At 34.7% G+C, this 20,760-nt stretch overlaps 1 protein-coding gene across 1 annotated transcript in view; it reads right to left on the reverse strand.

Moving 5' to 3' along the window:
- LOC150092983 (uncharacterized) overlaps positions 1-20,760 on the reverse strand; it is a 157,903-nt gene that overhangs the window by 40,332 nt on the left and 96,811 nt on the right. Inside the window, exon 11 of the mRNA XM_090413750.1 lies at positions 18,920-19,472. Within this exon, the coding sequence (XP_090269876.1) occupies positions 18,920-19,472 (553 nt within the window). The remainder of the gene's footprint in view (positions 1-18,919; positions 19,473-20,760) is intronic.

Genomic DNA, 20,760 nt, shown 5'->3' on the forward strand with positions numbered 1-20,760 from the left:
ACCACTAAGATCAAAAATTTAGATTAAAAAAAAAAATCAAAACTTCCAATTGAGAAACGTACAATTTATTACCTTAAAGAATCTTTCAAACACAAAATTAACCCATACAAATTTCTTAATTTTTAATTAATTAATCTGAATGAAAGAAGAGAACAGTATCAACTTATGCTAGCTATTAATACAGTGCTCTCTGTTTACTTAGGAAGGCAATTTGTTTAAAGCACTTTGTCAATTACTTCTGCCCTTCCCTTAAACTGACTAATGCACACATGTTCATCAGCTGTGTCTCCTTCTTCTTTGAAAGTGGAGGTGACCAATGCATAAAGTTAACTGACTACTGAATTTCTAGGTTATTTTTGATTTTAATTTAATTTAATTTTGATATTAATTTAAGCTAACATAAAATCTCAAAAATTCTGGATTTTTATAATTTCACACTCTACTAATATGTCTCCCATTACTGTTTACATTTGTACTTTTCACGTTGTGATTCTGTATTGTTTACATATGGCTCCTGTTCAATCGTTTGCTCTTTCATCAGTGTACAATTTCTCACCATTTTCTCTGCTATTTCTCCATTTCTTTTGTTCTATTTCATGCAATTCCTTTGTTTCATGGCAATGGAGTGGGAGGGCAGTCTATGTTCCCTAAATTCATTAGAGCATCGGTTCGAGATTATATTGTGAGTGGTTAGTGTAATTTAGTGCTCATGTAAAATTGGTGATTTTTATCTGTTTTTTTCCTTAAAAAATTAGTTTTATAGGATAGAACTACATAATTAGAGTAGCCTTTCATGCTTTTTGAGAATTTAATGTCTTTATAGCATATTTCTATTGTGACATTTTAATATTAAATTTTAAAATTTAATAGTAAAAATGGTGCCAAAAAAGCAGAAGAAACAGAAAATGCTAACAATGTTTTGTCCACTAAACATGATATTGAAAATAATTTAACCTCTCAGATTGCTAAGTATAAGCAGATTATTAGACAGATGATGAGGGGAACTGCAGAAAGTCAAGAGGCATTTAGAGGGTGCTTAAGGGTCAAAGCTGTATAACTGAGAGGAGACCTCCACATAGCCTTTAAAGGAATGCAGAGAACCGACCAGGGCTTCTGACCTAATGTCCAATCCTCACCTTCTCGTGGTGCACCCTGTTGGGTATCTACTTGGATACTGAATGGACGAGGATGGGCTGGCAATTTGGGATTTAACCGACCAAATTGTATTCTTATTGGTTAAACCAAAATAAAAAATGATGGTACAACATGACAAAATTTCATGCCGGCTGGGGTGTCGCCCGGTTAAACAAGGATCCCGTTGTTTTCGCTTGGGAACCAGGGCGAACAGCGAAAAGTCAGCTACTGGAACAAATCTGAAAACACCCCAGCTCAACATCACCAGAGTTAAAGATCAGTACTATCAACGTAAGAAGCCTGAATGGCAAAGAAATGGAGCTAGCTGAGGAATTAGATAAGTATCAGATCGACATAATAGGGGTGACTGAAACAAAAAAGACCAAAACTGGTGAGATCTTTCTGAGCAATAAATACAAAATGTTACATTCAGGCAATGACAATCACGGAAAAGGAGTAGCCATAGTATTCAACAGAAAATACGAGGTGAATCTTCTTGAATGGCAGTCAGTCTCAAGTAGAGTAATGAGACTTATTTGTGCCTATGGTCCCATAGAAGGTTCTACTAAGGTAGAAGTGGAGATATTTTTTGAGGCTTTAGAAAAAGCAACTGACACAATGAAAAATGAAAAGTTGGTCCTTGTTGGGGATCTAAATAGCAGAGTAGGAAATGATTGTTAGACATACAAAAATATTTTGGGAAAATTTGGAGAAAAGAGCAAAGCAAATAATAATGGCAAACATCTGTTGGATTTCTGCTCAGGACATGGACTGGTTATTACTAACACCATGTTCCAACATAAAAATGTGCACAAATTCACATGTAGAGAAGAGGCTAGGAATAAGAAAAGTTTCATTGACTATGTTATTGGTGATAGTGATGTTTTCTCCCTGGTGCAGGACACCAGAGTGTACAGAGGATTTGAAATTGGAAGTGATCACTATTTAGTCTTGTGCAGGATAAAATTGAATTTCATATTGAAAAGAATAACATGTAAGAAAGTTTTAAAGCGAATAAAAGTTGAGCAGCTCTCAGATGTGAACTGTAGACTAAAATACACAAAGAATATTGAAGAAAAATGAAAGAGTTTGAGAACAGGAATCAAACCTTGGAGATTCAGTGGCAAACTCTGAAGAAAACATTGATTGATTCTGCCAGAGAGGCATGTGGTGAGGTTGTCTGTAAGGATAAAAAAATCAGAACTCCCTGGTGGACACAGGAAGCTAAAGAGGCAGTGAAGGAAAAGAAGAAAGCATACCAAAAGTTCCTGTCAAATAAGTCAGCTTTTGCTCTTAGAGAAAATAGAGACAAATGCAAGAATGCTAAACACTGTGTAAAACTAGCTAAACAAAAGTCATGGGAGGACTTTGGCAAGAATATAGAAAATAAATATCAAGAAGGTGGCAAAATATTCTGGAGGTTGTTGAAGAAGCTTAAGAATGGAGGAAAGAGTGCTGTAAAAGGAATTAGAGATGATAAAGGTGACATGAAAATGGGAGAAAAAGATATCCTTGAAGTATGGAGTAATTACTTTGAAAAAACTGCTAAATGAAACAAGCAGTGATGACAGCACAGTGGTAAAAAACACTGACCAAGCATGCAGTCAGGAATACATATCCATACTTGAAATAGAAAAAGTCATCAAAGGCTTGAAATGTGGAAAGGTAGCAGGAGTAGATGATATTCAACCAGAAATGCTGAAGTATGGTGGTATAAGAGTCTTACAGTAGCTGCACTGTACAGTTCAGAAAGCCTGGACAGAGGGACTAATTCCCGATGATTGGAGTAGAGCTCTCATAGTACCCATATATAAAAAGGGAAATAAAACTGCATGTGAGAATTACAGAGGTATTTCCCTACTGAGTGTTCCTGGCAAGATCTATGCAAGTATACTTGAGAAACGGTTGAGAAGAATTGTGGAAGAAAAGCTTGGCGAAGAACAAGCTGGATTCAAGTCAAATAGAGGCCGTCAGGATCAGATCTTCACTTTACGACAAATAGTCGAGAAAGCATGGGAATATAACAAAGATGTGTATTTAAGTTTTGTCGATCTGGAAAAGGCATATGACAAGGTGCCATGAGAGAAGCTAATCAATACGATGCAGTTATATCGTGTCAATGGGGCATTATATCAAGCAATACTTAGTCTTTATTTGAGTTGTAAGTCAGCAGTTAGAACTGAAGGAAGTACAGGAAGATGGTTTAATGTTAAATCTGGTGTGAGACAAGGATGTACATTATCCCCTCTGTTATTCATTATCTATATGGATCACATTATGAAGGAAAGTGGTATTAAACATGATATCATAATTGGAGATGTTAATGTCAGCTCTTTGCTTTATGTGGATGATGTTATACTTCTAAATAAATCTGCTACAAGTCTGCAAGATTCTCTGACTAAATTGAATAGCTGTTGTAATAGATATGGTATGAAGGTCAGCAATAAAAGGACAAAGACAATGAAAATAGGCAGAATCATTGAAAATGTCAACTGTGTTGTGAATGGAGAACCTGTGGAACAAGTAAAACATTTCAGCTATTTAGGCACGATTTTTACTGAAGATGGTAAATTAAATATAGAAATAGACAACAGAATCAGCAAAGCTGGTATGGTGGGAAGTCAATTGAATAAATTCATATGGAATAAGAGAGAAATTAGTCGCAACACTAAATTAGCTGTATACAAGACAGTGTTCAAACCAGTTTTAACTTATGGATCTGAGAGCTGGGTCAGAAGTAAAACACTTGACCAAAGACTAGAGACCACAGATATGAGAGTCCTGAGAAAGATTATAGGTGTGAACAGATGGCATCAATGGCAATATCATATTAAAAACGAGGATGTTAGGAAAATACTTAACATTGTCAGCATCCAGGAATGCGTTAGCAGAGCTAATCTCAGGTGGTATGGTCACTTAAACAGAATGGGTGAAGAAAGATTAGCAAAACAAGTGTTCTCTGCCAGGTTGGCAGCAAAACGACCCAGAGGAAGACCAAGATATAGGTGGATTGATACGGTACAAAGTGCTTTAGATGATAGAAATATAAGATCTGATAATGTTGGAGTCTTGACAAGTAACAGACTGATTTGGAAGAAAATTGTAGATAAGAAATTAATAATAATGTAATTTTTTTCATGTAGTACTATCATATCCTGTACACCCCTTGAGGATACATGGCAGGAATTTGATGATGATGATAATGATGAGGAAGAATAGAAAAGTTCAGCAACAAAATGGAAAACAAAGCACAGAATCAGGTAAGTTAGTGCATAATAACAAAAATCTGGTAAGTAAAGTTGATCATAAAAAGAAGGATGTTATTTGGTATGGTGACTATCATAAAAGATGCCATTGATGAGTGGGTTATAATGTCGTTTTCTTGGAACAAAAATTAAAAATACAATGAAAGAAATTGAAAAACAGAAAAGCAAAGTAAAAGAGATCGTAATTCTAGTAGGTACCAATGATTTAACTAGTGATAAATTCAGTATGAGAGAGGACATGAAAAGATTGTTGGAAGAAGCAAGAGTGAAGAGTGAGAAAGTAAAAATTGTTAGTATATTACCTTCGAGGGTAGTCTGAAAAGTTCTCAGCCTCAACCATAGACGGCAACACTATCGGCAAGAGATTTTTTTCTAAGTTGGTACATTTGTCATAAGCATCCAAGTGAAATTGCAAGTCATTCTATCAAGTAGTTTGTTTTATACAGCTGTCTGAAGCAAAAGTGTTGTCTCTATCCCTTGAAATGGATAAAATTCAGTATCATGCGGTTATGAAATTCTTTGTAAAACAAGGTTTAACGGCAAAAGAAATTCATTCAAAGTTCATAAAAGTTTATGGGCACTTTTCTCCTTCATTTTTGACAATTAAGAAATGGGCTGTCGAGTTTAAACATGGCTGTATGAGCTTTGAAGATGATCCATGTGAAGGACATCCAAAAAGTGTAACAACACCAGAAATCATTGATCAAGTGCACAATATGGTATTGCAGTGTTTCTCAAAGTGTGGTACGCGGACCCCTGGGAGTATGCAAAAGGTCTTCAGGGGGTCCGTGGCAATTTTCGGCTATGCATCATTAACGCATGGAATAAAATTTAAGTTTAAGATCGTAAAAGTTCCTATTGTATTACTGAGTAAGGTACAGAGACATCTGCAGGCTGTGTAATATGTTTCTCAACAAACAGTGTAATTAGAGACATATGGGATAAAAACGGCACTAACTAATGAATCGTATGACCCCTCCCACATAAAATGCTGTATAATAGACAATCAAAACCATATGGTGCACTGGCAACATATGGTTTTGTTTGAGTGAACGTGTTACAACTAAGAAATATATAGTGAATGTGTTTCAGATATTATATAAGGAATTCGGTTGAAGAGAATTAGCATTTCAACTGAACTGTCAGCTTGCCTTTGTCAATTAGTAGCACGATCTTTTGTTAAAACCGCACCAATCATATGAATGTCTTCATAGCTGCTTTATCTCTATTGGCCTACCATTGCTGTCTGTTTCAAGTTCTGCTTTTACTAGCCATTTGTTGAAGGACTGTTCGTTAAATACGGTAAATTTGTTTAGTTTTCAAATTCTTAAGTATGGATCACTGGTTAAAGACTGGATTTTTAAAATGCGCAAAAGAGTGGAATATAGTAGATACAAGTAGCTGTCAGCAACAAGAAAATGTTGATATTGTATCTGGATTAAGTGAAATTGATAAGTGTGTGTCGTCTGACATCTCTAAAGAACCAACTAGGAAGAAGATGAGAAAACTTCGTAAGTACAACATAAATTACTTGAAATGTGGATTTTCATGGACGGGAAATGAAGAGGACCTATTCCATTATGCGTAATTTGCAGTGAAACTTTAAAAAATGAAAGAATGAAACCATGTAATTTAACTCGCCATTTTGAATCGAAACATAACGAATGCAAGGACAAACCTGTCAAATTTTTTCAAAATAAACTAAAAAATTTAAAAGAATCTCAAAAAGTGATGTTGATCATGTCTGGAGGTGAAAACATGAAGGCTTTAGACGCTTCATATCGTGTGTCGCTATTAATAGCAAAAAGTGGTGCAGCGGAAACAATTGGTGAAACTTTGGTCAAGCCTGCAGCAAAAATAATAGCGGAAATTATGATCGGAGATAATGCAAAAAGATCTTTTGATCGAATTTGCCTTTCAAATAGTACCATTCATCGAAGAATCACTGAAATGGCTGAAAATATAACACAAACATTGTTATCCGATATATGTAAGAGTCGTTATTATGCGTTGCAGGTAGATGAATCCACCGACATTACAAATTTTGCAAATCTTCTGGTGTTCGTTAGGTACGAAAAAAATCAAAAAATTCATGACGACCTTTTATATTGCCAAACCTTGCCAGAACATACAACAGGAGAAGAAATATTCAGCAGTATAAATACCTTTATGCATCAAAACAAGCTTGATTGGAAAAGTCGTGTTGGAATAAGCACGGACGGAGCAAAATCCATGGTCGGATCTAAAAAAGGGCTTGTTTCAAGGATTCAAGCTGTTGCACCAAATGCAAAGTCTACACACTGCTACATACACAGGGAGGCTTTGGCTATACATATGATGTCTACAGACCTAAGAAAAGTTCTTGATGAAGCTGTAAAAATCATAAATTATATTAAAGGCCGTCCTCTAAACGCCAGACTTTTCTCTCAACTTTGCAAAGAAATGGGAAACAACTATACACAACTTCTTTTCCATACCGATGTTCATTGGCTTTCTCGTGGAAAAGTCCTTACTCGTTTATTTGAATTTCAGAATGAACTACAAGTTTTTCTTGATGAGAAGTTTGAATTGAAAAAGCATTTACATAATTGGAAATGCCTCAGTCAATTAGCATACCTGGCAGATATATTTACTGTATTAAATAGTCTTAATTTATCTTTACAAGGCAAGGAAATTTCTATATTTCATGTCCAAGATAAAGTGAACGCCACGTTGGCAAAAATGAAGTTACGGCAAAAGCGGGTTAATAATGGAGAATTTGACGCATTTCCATTGCTTCATGAATTGCTCGCAAGTTCAAATGAACAAATTGATGATGATGTGAAAATTACTATCATGCAGCATTTAAAAAGCTTACAAATGAATCTCGAAAATATTTCCCTGAATTGGACATTAATATTGAGTGGATAAGATACCCTTTCAATAAAAACAAATTTATGCCAAAGGATCTATCGTCAATAGAAGAACTTCTGATGGTTTCCTAATAAATAAATACAGCAAGAATACGTTATCATTATTTTGGCTACAAATACAGAATGAATTTCCTGAATTAACAGATAAAGCTCTAAGGTTCATTTTTCTATTTCCAAGTTCATATCTGTGCAAAGTTGGATTTTCGGCCCTTGTAGATATTAAGACGAAGAAGAGGAATCGCATTATAGATGTCGAACTGCATCTGAGATTGAAATTAATAACTATAGAGCCAAATTTTGTTTAAATTTTATCTCACCATAAGCAATTTCACTCCTCTCATTGATGATAAATTATTTCAAGTAAGTAAAACTTTATAGTATCTTTATAAAGTTTGTTCTATTAAAAATAAATCATATTTTTTGTTTACATGAACATATAAATTCAAATAAAATAGATATTTAATTGTTTAATATTCTAAATTAATTTATTATTTTTAATTAATTAATTTTAAATTAATCCATTTATTTTTTTAATTAATTAATTAGTGGTACTTGGTAATAATGAAAATTTAAGAAGGGGTCCATGGATATCTGAAGTTTGAGAAACACTGTGGTATTGGATGACTGGTAAGTCAAAGTGCATGAAACTGCTGAGACTATAGGCATTTCAAAAGAATGTGTAGGATATATTTTGCATGAAGAATTGTATATGAAAAAACTTTGCACAAGATGGGTGCCATGCTTGCTCACAGCAGATCAAAAACGCACTCGCATAAAAATCTATGAGCAGTGCTTGGAGCATTTTAACAAGAATAGAACTGATTTTGTGGTTGATTTATTACTATGGATGAGACCTGGATTCACCATTACATACCAGAATCCAAACAGCAGTCAAAACAGTGGATAGAAGCCAGTTGTTCAGTGCCAAAGAAGACAAAGTCGGCTCCATCAGCAGAAAAGGTCATGGCATCAGTGTTTGGGATGCTAAAGGCATCTTGTTTATTAATTATCTTGAAAAGGGTAAAACAATAACCGGGGAATATTATTCCGATCTTTTAACCGGACTAGACGAAAAAATTCGTGAAAAAAGATCCGGTTTGCAGAAGAAAAAGTCACCTTTCATCAGGACAATGCACCTGCCCACAAAATTGTTTTGGCAATGGGAAAATTAAGGGATCTGCACTATGAATTGTTGGAATATACACCCTATTCCTCAGATTTGGCTCCCTCTGACTTCTATCTTCTATCTCTTCCCAAAACTAAAACTCTTCCTTGCTGGTCAGCGTTTTTCTTCAAATCAAGAAGTGATTGCAGCTGTAATCACCTCTTGGGGGGGATGGGTATTTTGCAGATCTTACTAAGAACCACTACAGGGATGGGATAACGGTGCTGGAGCATCGCTGGAATAAATATTAGTCTTAAGGAAGACTATGTTGAAAAATAAAAATAATTTTGAAATTATAAATTCGTTTTTTAATTGTTAGGCCAAGAAATTTTCAGACTATCCTTGTAGATATGATGAAAATGAATTATGAAGAAGAGTTATGATGGCAAATGATTCAATGTGTAGGATATGTGTAGAAGGAATGGATGTGTGGAGTGAGTTTGAGAGAAGATTTGATTTTATATAAGAGGGACGGGCTATACTTGAATGTGTTTGGCATCAGGAGTCTTGAAAAATTATTAATTGATATAAGACCCAACACCGAGAGTCAAGGAAACTGAATTTTGATGGGAGGAATCATGAGACTCTGTGTGTAAGAATGACAGTGTTAGATAACTGTGTTAATGATGGGAATGGATATTATTGTGGAAATGATTATGAAAAGAGAATGATTCTGTATTCATCCAGTTCGGACCTATCAAGCATGTGTAACAATGTCTGCATAAGTAAGGAACTAGATAAGAACAGAGATCAGCAAGTTGTCAAACTGTGTCATGCAGACCACAGACAAGTGTATAAAAAGGAGCATGCAGGTAATTTATTATGTCTGTACACAAATGCTAGGAATATCAGAAACAAAGGAGTAGAGTTTGTTACCTTGGTTAATATACTGGAACTTCATATTGTAGGCATAGTCAGATCTGGCTATCAGAAATACTAACTGGTATCGATTGCAAAGGGTAGAGTATTTTTAGGAAAGATAGATACGATAGGAGAGGAGAGGAGGAGGTGGTGTGCTGTTAATGATATCAGATGCAATACTAGTAACAGTTTTTCATGTAGCAGTGAGTTTCAAGCCATCTTGTGTGAGGTGGAGTCTAACAAGATTAAATACACAATGGTTTGCTGTTACAGACTTGGTGGATCAGTTGCTAGTGATGAAGAAATGCATCATCAAATAAATCCGATGGGTGCAAAAAGAGTAATCATAATGGGAGAGTTCAATTATTTGAACATTAATTGGGTCATTATGAAATCACATGAGAAGAATGAAACTGAATTTATTGGGCTGTTACAACATGTGATAGAAGGAACTCGTGGTCAAAGATTGTTAGATCTGATTATAGTGTCAGAGGAGGTTTCAGTTAAAGATGTATCAATTCTGCCTCTGGTTGGTAACAGTGATCATACGGTACTCACTTGGGAAGTGATGAAGTTTATGAATGTTCCATTCAGAAAAGGTTACATGCTGAACTAAAAAGCAGGAAATTATGACCAAAAGGGATGGGTTCTGTATCATGATATCAGTAATTGGATGGGAAGGATATCGACAGTGTGTGGGAAATTTTTATAGGAAAAGTACTTAAATAATGTGATATCAGAACGTGTCCCTAGAGTTTGAAGAATAAATAGAGTAGGAGTGAAATGGATGTGTAATCTAATTAAGCATAAGATTCATAAGAAAAAGATGATGTAGAAGGAATATCATGTGCATAAGGATGATATCAGTTATGAATAATTACAAGTATTGTACAGAAAGTTATCTGAGTATGAAAAGAAACTGGCTCTGAAAATTAAAGACAACCCAAAAGAATTCTATCATTATGCTGCAAGTAAAAGAAAGAATGAATTTGAAAGAATATCTCTATTGAATCCAGATGGTGTGCGGGTTACTGATGCAGAAGTGACTGTTCAACTAATGAGCAGCCATTTTGCTAAAAGCTATTAACCTGTATGAGGAAACTCATGTTTCCTCATACAGTGAAGAGAAAACATGAGTGTTTTACTTGCTCCGTTTGTGGATGAGGAGCAAGTACTAGAGTTATTGCAGAAACTCAATAAGAATTCAACAATGGGGACTGATGGATGCATCTTTTAGCATGGGTGCTAAAAGAGTGTTCAGATGAACTGGCTCTTCCTTTAATACGCTTGCTGCCATGCTCCTCGGGCATAGTTTGTTATCACATGCCAAGCACTTTCACTTCTACAAGGTCAGTACGAGTTATCTCGTAGCTGGCTTATCAGACAGAATTTTGTTTCATACACCAACTACGAGTAATCTCGTATCACCCACCACATATGTCATACATGCGCTGATGACTGTGTAACTTGAGTTCAGAGTCAGTGACATTCAGCATTCAGTGCAGTAAGGTTTATTGCGTCGTCTTACAATTATTTAAAATTATCTAAATAAAAAACTTCAATTACACCATGGCCAGTAAAAGAAAGCTTACTGATGAAGAATTAGAAGCTTACGCTAATACGAGTGATGATGAATAGAATGAATTATTTGGTTCCGATTCCGAAGATGATTATAATCCTACAGACGACTCTAGCGATGACTCAGATGATGATATATCATATATAAATATATGTATATGTTGAAAAAACTTCAAAAAATGTTTTATTTGCATTAATAAATACACAGTTTATGCAACAATACCTCTTATTACATACTATACTTTTGCTGAAATTATTTTCCTTCTACCAAGCCCCCAGGACATACCTCTACGCTTTATTCACCAGCCAAGGGTCCAAATTAACGTGCTTATACTACGGGTTAATTCGTGCTTGGCATAGGAGGTCGGTAATCGACATACGAATATATTTGTAGTTGGCTTGTGAGGCTCATATACCAACTACGAGTATACTCATAGTTGGCAGTGAACATGTTAATTAGGCTATATAATTTGTGTCTCAGAGCAGTGACGATTTTGCAGAAGTGGAAGAAATGAATGGCAATCTCATTCATAAGGGTGGGGCAAAGACTGATGTATCCAACTATCGACCAATCAGTAACTCAGGAGTGGTGGTAAATATTTTGGAAATGTTGGTTAGGGCTTGCATTCAGAAATGGGTTGACAGAGAATCTCTACTTTGCAATGAATACAATGGAGTTTACAAAAAGAAGGTCATGTTTTGGAAACCTGCTCACATTCTATAATAATGTTACCACTGAGTCAGACAAAGAGGGGCATGGATATACTATGATACTTTTGGATTTTGCTAAGGCTTTTGAAAGAATACAGCATAGAAGACTGTTGCATAAATTGGAGAACATGGGAGTGGATTATAAACTATTAGCATGGATAAGAGGATGGCAGACTGACAGATAATAACAAGTTGTGTGTGTGTGGGGGGGGGTGAATCTGCAAGATTCAAATTAACCAGTGGTGTGCCTTGAGAATCAGTCCTTGGTCCATTGTTATTCAATCTGTACATTAATGACATTGGGAAGGATTTTTACGTGTGAAATACAGCTGTTTGCTGATGATGCAATGATAGGTAGGGTGATCAGGGGTGCTGCTGATATGCAGTACTTGCAGAATGATTTCAACAGGCTGGAATTGTGGGCATGAAAATGGCTGTCATTTCAATGTTAATAAATGTGAGTTCATATTCATGCACTTTTGGTATGACTAGATAGCCAATGTTGTATTATATTGGTGGGATTATGCTTGAAGAAACTGATGAAGATAGGGATCTTGGAGTTTTAGTAGACAGGAAGCTGAAGTTCAAGGGTCATATAGCAAAAATTATAAATATAACTCAGAGAATAATGGCAATGCCGAAATAAACCTTGACATGTAAAGATAATGAAGTCATTTTGCCTCTGAGCCTCAGTAGCTAAGTTGGTATAGATAAAGCCCTTTGGTCAGAAAGACTTGGGTTCAAAGCTGAGAATGAATACTGCTAAGGTGGTGAGATCTAGAATGTTCTCTCATAGAGTGTGCGTGATCGAGTCTCCGTTGCTCAGTCAGTATAGATGAAGGCCTTTGGTTGGAAAGACCTGAGTTCGATTCCCGTCCAAGACGTGAGGAACCTTTATCTGGTCTCTTTCGACTAAAGGTGAGTCAGCCAGTCTCATACCGAGGTAGGGGGGTTTATACACCCAGAAACTCAGGTTTTTCGTCCCCCAGAACAGGCAAACTGGCCCTGTGAACACATATGGATTTAGTCATAAAATACATGAGACTTCCAAACTTTTAAAAGGGTTATATAGAATTTCAGTATATGAAATTTTTCATTTTATGGAGGGTGGGGAAATGACATGAGGGCATTCATGGAAGTTGAGAATGAATGCTGTCAAGTAGGGTTAAGGCTAGAATTTTTTGCCATAGAGTAGTGCATGATTGGAATGGAGCGCATGCACTACATGCACCAGCTATTCATGCATGTAGCATGAATAGCTGGTGCGAATAGCATGACCTCCCTCGATGAGTTCCTGACTCCGTCTCTCTTAATAATAATAATAACAACAAGCGCTTTTTGGTCACTACAGGTCTGCTACAGCAAGCATCTACTATACTAATTTATCACAAAATTTCTTTTAAATTACTGATTGTGCTTAACTAACAAGAAAATGTCTACAAGTATATTTTTACATTAAACTATATGACGATGATTAACATTACTTAAAAGTAGTCACAGACTTAAAACACAGACACAAAAATTTAGAAACCTTTCAGTTTCCTGGTTAGTCAAGAGGATAGAATCTCCAGCCTATAACGGTGGATTCAAATCCCATTATGGCAAGGTTGTTTGTAAATATCTTTTAAGTGATAGATGATTTTTATCACCCAATTTCAAACCATTACCCTGTTTACTAGATGCCTGAAGCAGGCTAAAAAAAAAAAGAGGTCCATGTTAATTCTAGAGACCATGTCTGGTCTTTAAAACAGGCAGCTTATCTAACCTCTGCTTTCCTATGGTACTAAAATTAGCTACATACTTCCAACTTTTTTTGTGGTTGGGATCAACATAAAAAAAGAAAAAAAGATAAAGGTAAGTTTGGCTTAATAACAAGTTCTGCATTTAGTTGGATAACACTTTATTGCATTGTTATGATAAATCTCAAGGTACAAAAAACATTTATTCTACAAGAAAACTAGTAATCTATTCTCTTACAGTGCAACTTAGTGGGTTAACATAATGACAACTATTTTATAAAGCACAACAATGAAACTTACTGACCCCAGAAAAGTGTTTTACAGTGGGCTATCACTTCATCTACCACTGAATTTACTCACTATAACAAGCAACTTAAAAATGCTCAGCCAATGCACTACAGAATCAATGCTGCTAAATAAATCCACTACAGCAAACTATTTATTTGTTTTCAAAGATAGTTGACTGTATTATTAGTTTTTATCTTATTTGGTTCTCAAGTAATTAACAGACTGAGCAACTTTAGAGTAATTTAAATATATGTATACTGTACACACACACACACACACACACACACAGAGGCAGTCTGGAAAGTTCTGATAAACACCTAGAACAAAAATGATATTAAAGCAACTGATATAACTACAAGAAAGAACATAAGTTATCTTCATAACTCTACTACTAGTATGTTCTCTCTTGTGGTTATATCAGAACTTTCCAGACCCTGCCCTCCTCTCATAATTTAAACAAAAGAAATCTGAATATATATATATCCTGAACATTCATTTTTACTCGGTAGAAAATATTATAAATTATTTTAAATGACTGATACCGAGAGATAAAGAGATGACATGGTTTATTTAAAAAGATACTACTAGTTTACTAGTTTCGTTGAATGGATCAACTTCTTCAGGTATCACAATCAAAGAAATATACAAAAAATAACAGAGACTTAAAAATTGCATTAACAGTACTAGTCCAAAAAAACAGTAGTGCATTTTGAAAACAGTAATGCGAGCTTGAGTTCCAAATAAAAGATGACTACTTGCTGTCATGAGTGCGCCAGTATTGAACAGAGGCAATGTGTGCATCAGAAAGATTGAAACTTAGGGAGTTATTGATATGGGAAGAATCTAAGGCAATTTCTCTGGACTCGACAATCTTTCTTTCAAGTTCATCATAGCACACATGGATATTAGAAGTTTGTGTCCAGTCCACAATGTGTTGGCGGCCTTCATCTGAGTTAACGGAGAAAAGAACGTGGCTAGAGAGAGCGCTGGCTCTAGTCTTGTTGTAGGGAATATCTCTACAGTGTTCTTCCAGACGAAGGAGGATGGATTTAGCAGTATGGCCATAGTTTGGCTCTGGCTTTCCACAATCACATAAGATCTTGTAGCCTCCTGGAAACTGAGTTGGAAGATGTTTCTCTTTAGGTTTACTAAGTATGGAGCAAAGTTTTGGGAGCGTAGTGAAGCAAGTGCTGAAGTTAAATTTCTTGAGAATTTTAGCTAGTTTTGGTGAAAGAGAGCTGATGTAAGGCAAAGAAATAAAGGCTCTGGGAGAAGAGGGATCTTCAGAAGCAGTTGAGTGATGGAGAGAAAGAAATTTTTCAATCTTATTAGGAGAGAAACCATTATTGATAAAAGTCTTTTTAAGAAAAAGGAGTTCATTTTCAATTTCTTCTGTTAGTAAAGATTTGGCCCGGTGTACTAAGGTAGAAATAATACCAAATTTTTGCGAAGGGTAGTGAAGGGAAGAAGCATGAAGGTATCTGTCAGTATGAGATCTAGCCATGGGCAGCCCACTCTCTCCGATTCTCGCAGATATATTTCTTAATGATTTTGAAGAAAAAGCTATTAACTCCTTTCCCCTTAAACCAAAATTTTGGTATCGTTATATAGACGATATATTCCTCATCTGGGAAGACGGTGTCAACAACCTCAATTATTTTTGGACCACCTAAAAAAGTTTCATGAAAAAATCTCTTTTACCTTCGAACTGGAATCCGATGACTGCCTTCCCTTTCTAGATCTGAAGCTTACCAGATGTTCTGAAAGTATTAAAATCTCAATTTTTAGAAAACCTACTCATACTGACAGATACCTTCATGCTTCTTCCCATCACTACCCTCCGCAAAAATTTGGTATTATTTCTACCTTAGCACACCAGGCCAAATCTTTACTAACAGAAGATTTCTTTCTCTCCGTCACTCAACTGCTTCTGAAGATCCCTCTTCCCCCAGAGCCTTTATTTCTTTGCCTTAGGTCAGCTCTCTTTCACCAAAACTAGCTAAAATTCTCAAGAAATTTAACTTCAGAACTTGCTTCACTACGCTCCATACTTAGTAAACCTGAAGAGAAACATCTTCCAACTCAGTTTCCAGGAGTCTACAAGATCTTATGTGATTGTGGAAAGCCAGAGCCAAACTACAGCTAAACTGCTAAATCCATCCTTCTTCTTCTGGAAGAACACCGTAGAGATATTTCCTACAACAAGACTAGAGCCAGCGCTCTCTCTAGCCACGTTCTTTTCTCCGTTAACTCAGATGAAGGCCGCCAACACATTGTGGACTGGACACAAACTTCTAATTGTCAAGTCCAGAGAAATTGCCTTAGATTCTTCCCATATCGATAACTCCCTAAGTTTCAATCTTTCTGATGCACACATTGCCTCTGTTCAATACTGGCGCATTCGTGACAGCAAGTAGTCAACTTTTATTTGGAACTCAAGCTCGCATTACTATTTTCAAAATGTACTACTGTTTTTTTGGACTAGTACTGTTAATGCAATTTTTAAGTCTCTGTTATTTTTTGTATATTTCTTTGATTGTGATACCTGAAGAAGTTGATCCATTCAACGAAACTAGTAAACTAGTAGTATCTTTTTAAATAAGCCATGTCATCTCTTTATCTCTCAGAATCAGTCATTTAAAATAATTTAAATGACTGATTTTCATAGAAGCATTTATATGAAATGTATACTGGATTAAAAAAAAAAAAAAAAAAAAGAGGCCAGTTATAAACTTTAACGAGTGATATTTTAAAATGAATAAAAGGATTTCAGATGTCAATCATCTCGTATTAGCCAATTCAACAATCACCTAACTACTAATTAAAAGTGCAAAAATGGATAATACTTCCCTCCTCCCCAAACGCAATCATTCTTGCAACAATATCTGAAACAAAACCAAGTGAGAGTACAAATAATTTAGTTACTTAATTATTTGGCCACATAGGTGTGGCCAATCTTTTCTTTAGGTATGCCATTTCACCAATAATATGACAATAATTATGGGGAAAAAAATACGCTGCTTTGATTTTTGATATTTTTTTATTATAGACATTAAAAACAGTTTTCATTTCGGTAAATTATGGAGACTACAGCTGCATTCGAAATAATTAATTTCCTGATGTTTCAAAATTCATATTAAGGTCATCACCTAAAGTATACACACATATATATATAAAGACAAGCTATATTACATATCAAATAGTATGTCAAAGGACAATGATTTGATCAACCATTTTTCTACTGCCCTGATGACCTCTAGTGAAGAAAAAAAAAAAAGCTAAGATCCTAGATTACTACATTCCTAATTATAATTAACTCTTACACCAAAAGGTTATGTGGGTAGAATATGACAATAATTATAATTATAATTAACTATAATATAACTAATTATAATTAATTATAATTAGCTAATTATAATTAACTCTTACACCAAAAGGTTATGTGGGTAGAATATGTGCCATCCATATTCTTGTGATTTTTAGATCACCATTATTATTAAGATTAGGGTGGTTGAGAAGAATTTCACAGGTCTCATTAAATTTATGTTTCAGTGTGAGGTAAATAACAGATGCCTTTCCAGTCAATTCCATGGAGAGTATTCAGAGTATGATAAGCAAGGCCAGATTTATTATAGGTATTAAATTTAATGTGCCACTTATGTTCCTTTTTTCAGATAGGAATTGTGCGTCCTGTTTCACCTATATAGGGCAAATTACAGGTGCAATAAATACTGTATACTCCAGGGTGGGCCAGTGGAGGAAATGGATCCTTGGATGAGTTGAATAATTTTGTAGGAGGTTTAAAGGTGGCATTAAAGTTGTATTTCTGTAGTATTCTATTTATTTTATCTGATATCCCTTTAATGTATGGAATGGCTACAGTTTTATTGTAATATAGTTTATTTTTGTATTTAAGTGGAGTCTTGTGAAGAATTTTGGTGATAGTATTTTTGATATAGCCATTTTTCAGGAAGATACTGCTGATAACTTTTAATTCACGTTTAAGTACTTGCTCACTGGAGCAAACCTTTAAAGCTCTGTTTTTGAACGTGTTAATGACACCTAGTTTTTGGGTTGGGTAATGGTAAGGTGTATATATATTGGCCAGTATGTGTAGGCTTTTGGTAAATAGTGAATGAAAGACTGCCAGAAGGAAGACGTGACAAGTGCATTCTGACTTTTTAATTTCAATTGTATGTGTTTGTGTTGTTTGTATGGATTGCTGAGAAAGACTTGGATCCTTTCGTCATCTGGTCCCATGTGACCAGATGACAAAAACATTGTCAACAACATATCTAAGCCAGACTTTGGGTTTTAAAGTAAAGGAATCTAAAGCACATTGCTCAAAAGCTTCCATATAAACATTAGCAACTGAAAGTGATAAAATGTATTTTGCCAGAAATAAAATGTATTTTGCCTTCCTTAACTGTACATGGGCAAAGAGTACTGTGATATCGGGCAGGAATTTGTCTTGTAAAAGAAGAACTGTCATTGATTGGGATATTTGTGAAAAGGGTAAGACATCAAAACTGATTAATAAATAACTTTTCTTTTCAAGTGTGATGTCCTTAACTTTGTTCACAAACTGTTTTTAATATAGGAGGAAGAAATGACCTACCAACTCCATGAGTGTTGATGCTAGTTTCTTGCCTAGATTATAATTAGGGCTGTTGATACCTTCAACATTGGTCAAAGCAGTACATTCTGCTTGTGAATCTTGGGCAAACCATAACTTCTCTTGGAATGAGTGTAGTAGAAGTAATTTTTGAACTGTATCTGCAGGCCAGAATGTGACTGATTAAATAATTCTTCTGTTTTCTTTTCCTAATTATTCCTAACACAGTTGAAGTTTCTATAAGCTACTAAAATGAATGCCGATCACATGTAACACTAAAGGAAAGGATTAAAAGCAGTTTATTTTCAAGATATGACTTAATATTTAGTAATTTTTATGAAATATTTATTAAATTATTATTTTGTATTATTTATTTTCTTTGGTTTGAGTAATTTATAATGTCTAGTTATCAGCTATATTCTGAAATGCAATGATATCTTACTTCTTGGCACTGTATACATTTTATTATCAAAGTTATAGATGAAAAACAAAGCAGTCAAAGAATATTATTTAAATAAACAGAAAGGATGATTAATTTCTTTCCCTTAATTTAAACTTGTGACCTGTATCTTTAATGTTAGTGGAGTGAAATATAATGGAAAACATTCTTATAAGTTGCTACATTCAAAATAATCTCTGGTTCTGCTTACCAGAAAATTCCAGGGATAAGTCCACTGTTTGCAATTCTTTTACTATTTCAGGATTATATGTACTGGTTTCTGCTAATTTTAGCCACTGCTCAACACTTGAGAGAAGGCTTTCTGTAGGAAGCAATGTACAAGCAGGGCCAACTTTGTGTGATTTCTCTTCTTGTCCTTGAGAGGAAGTGTGCCTGTAAGTCTGGTAAAATACATCTCCCACTGATGTCATCTGTAGAACAGTAAACTGCTCGGAATCTTCATCCGCCACATTACAAACTCCAATAAGTGGAAAAGAAAGTCTTGAAAAAATACTTTCGTGTATTGGTAATGCATTTAAATTTAGATTACGTGCAAAATCTGTAGGCTGAGAAAGATGTAATGGCATTGATAACGAAATTGGCTGAATCTGAGATACATCTTTTTTTAAGTGAAATAAAGCTATGCTCTGAGACTCCTGAGCTGCCAATAAAAATAATAATTCTGACCCCAAGTGATTGTTTTTGAATACTGTGCTATCACAGTACATGGGAAAGGTCTCTAACATATGACTCCATGACATCACCTAAAAATAAAAAGAACAGTTAATAAGAAATAGAGCTAATGAATGCCCATTGTAGGCTCTCATATAAATTAAACTTAGAAAAATTTTCTTATTAATATTTTAATAGGTTAAAAGTACACCAAAAGACAAATACAGAAATATATCAATTAAACTCTAACAAACTTCCTTAACTATGCTTTTACCACTTTTTTTTTTTTTTTTTTTTCTGTTAAATGTTCAGATGGCTGCCTCCTGAAAGCTATTTTGAAACACTGGACAAGAGTAGTAAATAAAAATAGAATTCTATATAAGTTGTATATGTAATTAAACCCTATATGTTCACTGCAGAGATATTTCAAAAGGAACTTATATACATTTTTATGCGATTCTACCCATGAAAGATTGATAACCTAGTACATTTAGGAACAATGGTTGGTTGCCTAAGGTCTAATAAATCCAGTTTTCCTACATCTCCGAATCAAAAAAATTAAAATAATCAATAATCAAAGAAAATGTGCTGAATGATTTGCAATTCTAATTCATTACACAGAAAATAATTTTTACCAAATATGAATTAGCATCATCTAAATCTACGTACTTTGTAAACACGTAAAAATGTAATATAAATTATAAGAAAACTGTTATTTGAAAACATTCACAAAATTAGAATAATTTTTAACATGTGTTAAAGATATGAAGAAATTTTATACTTGGTTTTAATCCTTTTCCCAAGGAAGCAAAACAAAGTTTTGAGGATTAAATATATTCACGTCTGAGCTACTTGGGTATAGAGGTTAATGACTTCATTTCACCTGCCTTAGTATATATCCCATAATGCAAAGCACATCCCCTTTTGGACATGTATAATGCAGTGCATAATGAGAAAGATTTCATTAGACAGATGTAGTATCTAGAAGGTCTTAATTAAAAAAAAAAAAAAATTAACGTGTTTTTCCCATAAGGGAATGTTTGAGCCGAATAACATTAATTTTTTTAAAAATTAATGTACAGTCATGTACAGGAAGGGAAAGTGTACATGACTGTACTTGTTCTCCAAGTCCTTTCATTCCTCAGTCTTCATTGAAGATGTATCATTGATAGCTTGAGCTGGCAAAACAAGTGTATAAATATTTAATTCTGTTATTAAATTATTTATTTTCATTCCAGTTCTAAGTAGTTTTTATTCCAGAAACTTGAATCACAGTAGCTACAAAAATCTGAATATGGAAATATTCCAATAAGCTTGTAAAAATGCAAGAAGCGTCTAGTCACCATCTATTTCCTGTCCAACCTCTTCTCAGTCTACTTC

Source organism: Typopeltis vanoorti, chromosome 24, assembly GCF_054136105.1.
Source record: "Typopeltis vanoorti isolate ZY-2024b chromosome 24, IOZ_Tvanoo_1.0, whole genome shotgun sequence".
Classification (NCBI taxonomy): Eukaryota; Metazoa; Arthropoda; class Arachnida; order Uropygi; family Thelyphonidae; genus Typopeltis; species Typopeltis vanoorti.